This window comes from Nylanderia fulva, unplaced genomic scaffold, assembly GCF_048542155.1.
Source record: "Nylanderia fulva isolate GAGA-0341 unplaced genomic scaffold, ASM4854215v1 Scaffold157, whole genome shotgun sequence".
In the NCBI taxonomy this organism is placed as follows: domain Eukaryota; kingdom Metazoa; phylum Arthropoda; class Insecta; order Hymenoptera; family Formicidae; genus Nylanderia; species Nylanderia fulva.
In genome coordinates this window covers 270,946-281,661 of record NW_028189806.1, presented here as the reverse complement: position 1 = coordinate 281,661, position 10,716 = coordinate 270,946, and the positions used below count along the sequence as shown (strand labels likewise).

The following is a 10,716-nucleotide window of genomic DNA, read 5'->3' as shown; positions in this document are numbered from 1 at the left end:
TCTTCAGGGTCTGGAGCTCGCGGACCCTGATTACCGCTCAGCTGATCCGGTTGACATTCTCCTTGGCGCGGACATTTACGGTTCGATCCTCTGTCAGGGCCTAAAAAAGGGAAATCGACATGAACCAATAGCTCAACAAACCACGCTCGGCTGGATACTGTCAGGCGTGGTTGGTGAGACGACTACCGGACATCACGTTCACACTCACCAATGCCGAGTTGAGGACGACGTCTCTATCCTGGTGCGACGCTTCTGGGAGCAGGAGGAGCTTCAACGGCCTTCACAACTCTTCTCCAAGGCTGACCAGGAGTGCGAGGATCACTTCCTGCGACATCACAGTCGTACAGCCAACGGTCGATATGTGGTGAGACTGCCGACGATCGAGCCTCTGCCTGATCTCTCAGCCACTCGACGCGCCGCCAGTCGAGCCCTGCAACACGTCAGCAAAAAATTAGAACGAGAAAATACCTTCCGCAGCATGTACGTGGATTTCATGGAGCAATACTTGGACCTCAACCATATGAAGCCGGCTCCCCTGTCGACTATTGGATCTCTACAGCGAACCTGCTACCTTCCTCACCACGGGGTCCTGCGCGAAAGCAGTGCCTCTACTAAGTTGAGAGTGGTCTTCAACGGTTCGAGCTCTTTGGCCAACGGCGACTGTCTCAACCGATTCCTGATGACGGGACCCAACCTGCTTCCCGCCCTAGCTGACATCCTACTACGGTGGAGAAGGCACCGGTTCGTCTTTGCTACCGACATTGAAAAAATGTACCGGCAAATCCTGGTGCATGCCGATGATCAGAGCCTGCAAAGAATATTGTGGAGGAAGGACTCGGAGACAGAGATCAAGGAATATTGGCTGACTACTGTGACTTACGGTTTAGCCTGCGCTCCATACTTGGCCATCCGCACGCTGCATCAGCTCGCCGTGGACGAAGGCGATCGTCATCCTGAGGGAGCCGCGGTCCTCCGCTCCGACGTTTACATGGACGACATTCCTGTCTGGAGCTTCTACCCTCCAGGAAGCCAAGGAAATCCTCCGACAGCTTGTTCTGGTCTGCAAGGTGGGAGGCTTCCCTCTGAAAAAATGGTCAGCTAATCACCCGCAGTTACTTTCGACATTACCTACCGAGGACTGCCTCCAGCAAGAGGCAAGATGGTGGCTGCCTGGGGAAAGTCATGCCACCCTGGGATTACGGTGGCAACCTTGCGACGACCTCTTCTCCTTCGCCACCAGCCAACCAACGCTGCCCACGATCACTAAGCGGTCAGTCTTATCGTTGACAGCGAAGCTGTTTGATCCGCTCGGTTGGCTGTCTCCCACGACTGTTCTCGCCAAGACTCTAATCCAGTCTACTTGGTTGCTCGGCATCGACTGGGACACTCCTCTTCCGGACGACCATGAGAAGGCCTGGTTACGCTTCCAAGCGGAGCTCCCTCAACTAGAGAGACTGCACGTTTCTCGATGGCTGGGCGGAGGATCGACTGACTGCCGCCTGGAAGTCCACGGATTCGCTGACGCCTTCAGTCCGTGCCTACGCCGCTGTGGTGTACCTAAAAACCGAGAAGAACGGGGAGTATGGAGTTACGTTGATTGCCGCCAAGACGAAAGTTGCTCCGCTAAAACAAATCTCCTTACCTCGGCTCGAATTATCAGCCGCAACTCTTCTGGTCCGCCTCGTTCAGCAAACGCTGCCTCTCATCGGAGCTGAAAAGGCGCCTCTTCATCTCTGGTCAGACTCCACAGTGGTTCTCGGCTGGATCCGTGGACATCCTTCTTCCTGGGTCACATTCGTTGCCAACCGGGTCAGCGAAATTCAGACGTCGCTCCCCGACGCCCTTTGGCATCATGTCCCTGGACGCGAAAACCCGGCCGACTGCGCCTCTCGAGGCATCTTCCCTGGAGATCTTTAGGCGCATCCACTTTGGTGGCAGGGTCCCTCTTGGCTGAAAACGGAGAGCGGCCCTTGGACTGTCTTCGGAGAGGATCCCAGCAACGTCGAGCTACCAGAACGTCGAGTCCGTTCGCACGCTGCAGTCTTGGACAAGCTGAGGAGACGAACCGGAGCTGCTACTCCGATACTCGTCCCTGCAGCGACTACTTCGCATCACCGCCTGGTGTCTCCGGTGGTTTCGACAACGCCGACGGCAGCCCATCCTTCTCAATCGCGACGGCGGGGTAGACGCTGAAGAACTGCATGACGCGCTGATCCACTGGGTACGGCTCGTCCAAGCTGCAAATTTCAAGGACGAGTTAAAATCGTTGCGAGGACTGACATCACTGCCCAACCGAAGCCCACTCATTAAGCTCAGCCCGTTTGTGGACGATTCGGGCGTTATTCGCGTCGGAGGGCGTCTACGACATTCTCAAATGTCTTTTCAGGCTACCCATCCAATCATCCTACCGAGCTCGTCGCGAATTACTTACCTCGTCATCGATGAGCATCACCGACGATCGTTGCATGGGGGCACCCAGCTGACCCTGTGTTCCATCCGCCAAGAATTCTGGTTTCCTCGTGGACGATCCCTCGTTAAAAACCACATTCACCGCTGCGTTAGATGCCTGCGATGGCGGGCGGCTACAGCACAGCCTCTCATGGGTGACTTGCCTACGCCCCGAGTGACGCCAGGAAGACCATTCCTCCATACTGGCGTCGACTATGCCGGACCCGTCTGGCTGCGAAGTGCCAAAGGCCGCGGGCAAAAATCTTCTAAGGCCTTCATTGTCGTTTTCATCTGTTTAGGTTCCAGGGCCGTCCATCTTGATGTCGCCTCGGACTACTCGGCCGACGCCTTCTTGGCATCCTTGCGTCGGTTCATCGCTCGGCGAGGTGTATGCCAAACGCTATACAGCGACTGTGGGACCACCTTCATAGGCGCCGACACGCAACTCCGAGACTTATTCGCAGCCACAAACCCTGAAGGCCGTCGCATCGCCTCCTTCGCTGCTCAGGAACAAATTCAGTGGCGGTTCAACCCGCCGGCTGCGCCCAACTTCGGTGGCATCTGGGAAGCGGCAGTCAAGTCAATGAAGCACCATCTTCGCAGAGTGATAGGAGAAGCTACACTCACCTACGAGGAGATGGCCACTCTCCTCTCCCAGGTCGAGGCTTGCCTCAACTCTCGGCCTCTGCAACCGCTGACCGACGACCCGGAGGACTTCAGCGCGCTGACGCCCGGCCATTTCCTCATCGGCTCCGCGCTCTCCGCCGTCCCCGAACCGTCGCTGACCGAGGAATCGTCGTCGCGCCTCTCCCGGTGGCAGCTTCTACAAAAGATGAAAGATCATTTCTGGTCTCGATGGTCTCGCGAATATCTGCACACGCTGGCTCATCGGCCGAAATGGTTCAAAATAAACCGGGAAGCTCGCGTCGGTCGACTCTGTTTAATCCGTCACGAAATGACCGCTCCAACGAGGTGGCCTCTAGCGCGCATCACCAAATTGCTCTCCGGAGCCGACGGACACGTTCGCGTCGTCGAGGTCCGCACCGCCACCACTGTCTTGACCCGACCCGTTAGCAAACTCGTTTTCCTTCCCGACGCTGACGAACTGCCACCTAAAACCCAAAGCGATTAGTCAATTCATCAACCCTTAATTTGCACCGTTCCAAACTAACTCACATCAATCACAACTGCATTCCACTCACTATTCCACTCTTTGCATCGCTGCAATCTTCTTATCACTCCACTATTCGTTCATACTCAATCACGGTTAAAATCACAATCCAAATTGTCGCGTATTCCTCGATGCGCTCACCGACACGCGTATATACTGCCGCGCTCGAAAATAAACAGCTGTTCGATCTGGAATTACTTGAGCTAAATCCGTCAGAGCACGTGCGCTCCACGTGCCCGTCATTCGCGAGAGCGTGAATAGGCGCGCCCCTCTCTCTCGCACTTCTTGTTCGATTGCAGGTATACTGCAAGGCGGGCGGAATGTTCGAAAATCGAACGGCTGATTGTAAACTGAAAAGACCTAAGAACATTATTGCGTTAAAGCTCATGCAAATTGTGACATGCAACATGCATCATGCATCATTTTTTATTAATATTCTTTAAAATAGCGCTCGGCCGCACCGGTATACGTATACCCCGCGCCTGCGAAAAGAAAGCGCTTACGTTAAATCCCCGATAATTGTAAACACCGCGGTCACGCGAGAGGAGATACACTTTAGTTCCTATAACAATAAAAAGATTATTTTTCTATGTTTTGTATATTTTCTCCTTTGGGTTTTATCGGAGCTATCGCCTAGTTCTCTCTTGTGGACTGCGTCGATAGGCAAGGATAGATAGCAGGAACTAGTCTCTTTATTCTAAGTAAGAATACGTAATTTTTATTCTTCGGATCACAAATGTTCTTCTCGGGTTTACCGGACGGCTCGTCGTACCAGACTCGCCTTCCGTGCCGCATCGCTCCTTTTTAAAGACGCGGAAACTCTCTCCTAATTCGGCGCTTCGCCCTTGTGGACGCAATAACAAACTGTCGATGTACACAATTACAGAGAGCTCTCAGGAGCGTATATCGAAGGCGCGCGGGGATCACGGAAATTTAATTTTTTCCCAAACATACCCCTCGGGTTGAATCGCCAAGGGATTCAAATGACAGTCAGGGGTAAATCCTTACACATTGAACTGCAATCATTGGAGACAACCTGCAGAATTTAGATTACGCTGAACCGTCCGGACTTACCGGCAATTTACAGAGTTTAACAATAGGTCTTACAAAAGTAGAAGACGCGGTCTTGACCTGAGCAACTCGCACCAGGCCATCCTTGTCAGGCTTACATTCGATGATTCTCGCAAGTTCCCATCTGCAGGGAGGTAAATTAGGATTTTTTATTAGAACAATATCGTTTATGCGAAATTCATCAGATCGATTCTGCCATTTAAAACGCTGCTGCAAGGTGTTCAAGTAGTCAAGACTCCACAATTTCCAAAATTGCTCGTATTTCGCACGCATTAATTGCCATCGATCGAGTCGTGACCCGGAGATATGTAAGACGCTCGGACTCGGAATCGATTTAATGGCGCTACCAATTAAAAAATGCCCTGGTGTGAGCGCATTGCAAGAATTTACATCGTCATGAAGTGCGGCGATCGGGCGCGAATTCAAACATGCTTCGATGTTACATAAAAGCGTAATGAACTCTTCGACCGTAGGTGTGCAGGAACCAAGTATACGTCGCAAATGGTGCTTCACACTCTTAACACCTGCCTCCCACATGCCCCCAAAATGAGGGGCAGAAGGCGGAATGAAATGCCATTGAACTGGCTTTGACGCGAACTTCGCCTGCAGATCTACGTCGGCTTGAGTCTGTCGGATCGCTGTAACAAGTTCGCGATCCGCGCCTTGATAGGTAGTCGCGTTGTCGGAATAAAGATCGGATGGAATGCCACGACGCGCTACGAACCGTTCGAAAGATGCGAGAAACGCAGCCGTGGAATAATCATGAACGAGCTCTAAGTGTATAGCTCGTGTAGCGAGACAAACAAATAGCGAGATGTATGTTTTGTGCGACTTACGTCCGCGGCCGGAAGCGTCTCGAATTGCGAAGGGGCCGGCGTAATCAAGTCCCGTATGGCAAAATGGACGGGACGGAATTACTCTAAATGTAGGAAGGTCGGCCATAAATTGTACGCCGGTTATGGCGCGATGCCGAGTACATGTCACGCAATTGCGGATACAACCTTTTACCATGCTTCGCGCCCCCAGAATCCAATATTGTTCTCGCAACGTGCGAAGCATTAACTGTACACCGCCGTGAAGTGTATCCTTATGAATTTGATCGATAATGAGCTTAGAAAGGTAATGCTTTGGAAGTAGAATCGGAAATTTACGATCATATGAAAGGTCAGACAGTTGAAGTCGACCACCCACGCGTAGGATACCGGAGGGATCCAGGAACGGATCGAGAGAATGGATGGAGCATCGAACTGGTAACCTCGACTTGGCTTTGAAAGCGACGATTTCTTTTGAAAAGTATTCCGTTTGCATCTGTTTAATCCAGAATCTGTGCGCGGTTTTTATTTCATCAACTTGCAAAATAGAGAGACCTTGAGCAACATCTGGGACTCTCGTTCGAAACTTGAACCGAAGGACGTATGCGGTGACCCGTAGTAAGCGTGGCCACGTGGAGATATGATTGAAGGATTCAAAAAGTTCCGCTCGATTTGAATGATGCGAGTGGACTGCATTTGACGCTTTCAATTCGGAATCATCTTCGGTGCAACTTATCGTAGATTGAACTGGCCAATTATCCTCGTTAAATTTCAGCCATGCCGGGCCGTTCCACCAGGAACTGGAAGGCGTTAGCTGAGCTGGATTTATGCCGCGCGATGCGCAATCTGCGGGATTATCTTCTGTTGGCACATGCAGCCATGTCGCCGTAGGAAGCTTCGTTTGAATAGAAGACACTCTGTTAGCTACAAATACTTTTAAATCTGATGGAGCCTTTTGCAACCATGCTAATACGATTGTCGAGTCACTCCAGCAAAACACAGGAATGTTTTGCAATTTCATCGCGTCAATAGTAAACGAAATACAGCGTGCTAGCAGCTGAGCCGCACAGAGCTCGAGTCGTGGAATCGAAATCGTTTTAATCGGAGCAACCTTGGTTTTTGATAGAAGAAGTCGAACATGACTATCGCCAGAATTCGTGACAATTTTTGAATAGACTACCGCTGCATAGGCTAGATGAAGCGTCGCAAAAGCCGTGTAAATGCAAGCACTGAATGTTACGCTCGAAGCCTAACCAACGAGGAACTTGCAGAGTCGTCAAGTGTAACATCTTTTCGCAAAAAGCATTCCATTCGGTTGTTATTTCTGCAGGAAGAATATCATCCCATCCGTAGGAAAATTTCCACAGTTTTTGCAGTAGGATTTTGAGAGATATCGTGATCGGGGACACCCATCCGAGGGGATCGAATATTTTCGCTATCGTCGAAAGGATTTGTCGTTTCGAAATGTCGGTAGATGGTGGACGGAATTTTATTTCAAAGGAAAAATTATCATCGCAAGGTGTCCAATGAATACCGAGTATTTTTAATTGTTCACCTTCTTGGAAAGGCTTGGAACTTGCTAGACCGTGATTCGCAGGATTTATATCTTGTAGAATTTCAAAATCGTTGCTGGCCCATTTTCTGAGATGAATGCCTGCGCTTAGTAAACAGCCGATTAGTTGGTCGCGTTTTTTAATCGTGGATGGTTTATCATCGCCTCCGGATAGGACATCGTCAACGTATATTTCATTTTGCAAAATTGCTTGAGCTAGTGGAAAACGCGAACTCTCGTCGATTGAAAGTTGTTTGAGCACGCGTTGGGCGAGATAAGGCGCGCAGGCAGTACCATAAGTAACGGTATTTAATGAATAAGTATGGACTGGCTCGTTCGGAATCGTACGCCACAATATTAATTGATATTGGCGATCGTCTGAATGAATCTGTATTTGTTGAAACATTTGCTGAATATCAGCGGAAAAAACGTATTTGTACAAACGCCATTGAAGAATAATCGCCGGAAGATCGGCTTGCAACTTTGGACCAATCATAAGATGGTCATTCAAAGAAGTGTTATTCGAGGTATTTGCCGAGGCATTAAACACTACACGAAGTTTGGTTGTAGTATTGTCCTCGCGAATAACTGGATGATGAGGTAGAAACGTCGGTTGAAAGAAGCGTTGCACGTTTTCGATTTTTTGCATATGCCCGAGCTCTTCGTACTCGTTAAGAAAGTCGACGTATTGCCCTGAAATTTCCCGAGAATTGGCTAAACGTCGCTCTAGTTGCGCGAGTGAACGCGTAGCTACTGACCTTGACTCGCCGATTTTTATCGGAGGACCAGACTTGAAGGGTAAGCGGACAACATAGCGCCCTGAAGAATCGCGCATATGTGTCTCTTGAAAATGTAAGTTGCAACGAAGATTTTCCTCTGAGAGAGCGTGTGTCGTTGGAATTTCTTCCAGCTCCCAAAAACGTCGGAGTTCGAAATCGAGATTGCCAGAAGTTGCTTGGTGAACGTGAATTCTTTGGCTATTTTTTTGGTTTGAAATAGGACCCGAAATGATCCACCCGAATATCGTTTCTTGCGCAAGTGTAGCATCGTTAGAAGCTTTCATTAAGCCACCCATCATAATTGAACCGTATAATTCGGCCCCGAGAAGTACTTCGATTGCATCATTTGAGCTTGGATTTGGATCGGCTAGATTCAATTTGGAAAGAAACGGAATCTCTTGTAATTGGAAATGAGGTGGAATGTACGCTGTAATTTTTGGAACGACCAATGCTTTGGTATGAAGAATCGTATCATTTTTATTAGTCGCGCTGATAGAAATAGAGACGGCATGTTGAACGCAATTAGACGTAGTGTCACCGATGCCAGATATCTTTACGCGTGTTGAAATTAAGCGAGCTCTCAACATTTGAGCGACTCGTGACGAAACGAATGTGGCATCGGAACCTTGATCGATTAGTGCTCGCGTGTAAACATGTCGACCGTTTTCTGATCCTATACAAACACGTGCGGTAGCCAGGAGCACGGGTTTAACTCCCGCGTTCACGTGTGAATGTACGTTGGACGCGTTATCGCATTGTCCAGAGTCTGTTGTTGTCGTTAAACTTGACCTTGAATTCTCGTGTAACAAAGTATGATGTTGTCTTTTACATTTCAAGCAAGTAAAGGAACTACGACAATTCGAAACGTAATGACCTTTGGTCAAACAATTTTTGCATATATTATTTTTTTGAACAAACTCTAGTCGATGCAAAATGCTTAACGCTTGAAATTTCTCGCAATGCATTAAACGATGTGTTTCGGAACAAAGAGCGCACGTACTCGCGGTGTTTGTATGGTGAGAACGCACTATATTATTTTTTCGTGCCGCATTTGGAATCGAGCGAGCACCGGAACTCTTTTCGGATGAGTTTCCGTTGGCGGACTTCGAGTTATCTCCGTCCTTGGATACAGCCTCAAGCGAACGAATTTGTGTATCTAGAAACGCGTATAGTTTTTCCATCGTAGGATATCTCCTCTCTGAACCTAAGCTGACTTCCCAATCTTTTCTCGTCAATTTGTCTAGTTTTTGTACAAGAATGTAGACTAAAATCATATCCCATTCATCTACAGAACATTTCAAGGCACGCAGAGCATTTATCGATTCCGATGAATTGGAGCGTAATTGTTTTAACCCGAACAGATCGTTAGACGAAACATTAGGAATGGTAAATAAACGTTTGAAATATGCGTCAATAATAACGCGTTGATTTTCGTAACGATTCGTGAGTTCCTTCCATGCAACATCGAAATTACTATCGGTTAGAGAAAGATGGGAAATCAACTTAGCAGCGTCGCCAGTAACCGCGGATAATAAATATTGCAATTTCTCGACTTGCGATATGGAACGGCGATTTTTAACGAGCGCAAGAAACAAATCGCGAAACGTTAGCCACTCGGTTACATTACCGGAGAAAGAAGGCAAGTTGATCTTCGGCAATCGGATCTCGTTGATGGACGTCGTTGCGGCCGCCGTTGGTACAGGAATGGAAATTGAAGCGACGTTGAATGCCTCGAGTTTTTCTTGAAAGAAGTCGTAGGCTTGCATGTACGAGACCTCCGCCTTGTCTAGCAGCTTGCTCTAGAAGAAGGGAAGCTGTGCCGCGTCTGCGTCGGTTGCTACTGCCTCAATGATAGCGGCATTCTCCTGGCATTTATTCCAGTAATTTTGCAAGAGTTGAAATCGTCCTTTAGTGATGGCATGAGTTTGATTATCAACTCCAAGCTTTTGGAAATTCGTTATTGAGTTCGTTAAATAACGTAAATTCGTATCGAACGCAAATATTGCCTTGTCCATTTCGATCTATTGTCTTGCAGAGCTCGACCTTGTAAGGTAAACACGGTGTTGAAATGGAGAACGTATGTACGTGAGTCGAAATACTTCCTTGTCGTACGGAAATTTTTACTCGGAATGTAGCGCAATTGTTGAATGGCTCACTTGAAGTAGTTGCACTGCTTGCACGTGTATCTTGTTTGAATCCATCCGTTAATTTCTCGACACAGATCCGGCTCGAAGGACCATGTTTTGTATATTTTCTCCTTTGGGTTTTATCGGAGCTATCGCCTAGTTCTCTCTTGTGGACTGCGTCGATAGGCAAGGATAGATAGCAGGAACTAGTCTCTTTATTCTAAGTAAGAATACGTAATTTTTATTCTTCGGATCACAAATGTTCTTCTCGGGTTTACCGGACGGCTCGTCGTACCAGACTCGCCTTCCGTGCCGCATCGCTCCTTTTTAAAGACGCGGAAACTCTCTCCTAATTCGGCGCTTCGCCCTTGTGGACGCAATAACAAACTGTCGATGTACACAATTACAGAGAGCTCTCAGGAGCGTATATCGAAGGCGCGCGGGGATCACGGAAATGTAATTTTTTCCCAAACATTCTAAAAGTAAACAATTACACAAAACGCTCTTTCGACCTCAGCAAAACGATAGAATAAAGAGGATTCTTCTCGACTATTCTAGAAACACGGGCCTATAAAAGCCTCCTCTCTCGTGATCGCGGCGCTCTTCTCCGATTGCTCGTCGCGTCAAGAGTGTGTTGCTACTGTTTTAAAAAGATCGCTTGTCTTTTTCTCTTTACCACGTCTAATTACCGTTGCTTGCGGAACGTTTAATTATTAATTACCGACTCGGCTATTTCTTTTGGATTCTCCTAATCCGT

The 10,716-nt window shown here is 48.4% G+C and overlaps 4 protein-coding genes across 4 annotated transcripts; 2 read left to right on the top strand and 2 right to left on the bottom strand.

The window, feature by feature from the left end:
• The first annotated feature begins 478 nt into the window (after positions 1-478).
• LOC146723984 (uncharacterized) lies at positions 479-1,102 on the top strand. The gene has a single exon (XM_085480691.1). It carries the CDS (start codon positions 479-481, stop codon positions 1,100-1,102), a length of 624 nt encoding a protein of 207 aa, XP_085336817.1.
• A 1,497-nt stretch (positions 1,103-2,599) lies between these two features.
• On the top strand, positions 2,600-3,580 carry LOC114929574 (uncharacterized). Its single transcript, XM_029301139.2, has one exon. The coding sequence runs from the start codon at positions 2,600-2,602 to the stop codon at positions 3,578-3,580; it is 981 nt and encodes a 326-aa protein (XP_029156972.2).
• A 1,089-nt stretch (positions 3,581-4,669) lies between these two features.
• Positions 4,670-6,523, bottom strand: LOC146723983 (uncharacterized). The gene has a single exon (XM_085480690.1). It carries the CDS (start codon positions 6,521-6,523, stop codon positions 4,670-4,672), a length of 1,854 nt encoding a protein of 617 aa, XP_085336816.1.
• Positions 6,524-6,644: 121 nt separating this feature from the next.
• Positions 6,645-9,599, bottom strand: LOC146723982 (uncharacterized). Its single transcript, XM_085480689.1, has one exon. The coding sequence runs from the start codon at positions 9,597-9,599 to the stop codon at positions 6,645-6,647; it is 2,955 nt and encodes a 984-aa protein (XP_085336815.1).
• Between the last annotated feature and the right edge of the window lie 1,117 nt (positions 9,600-10,716).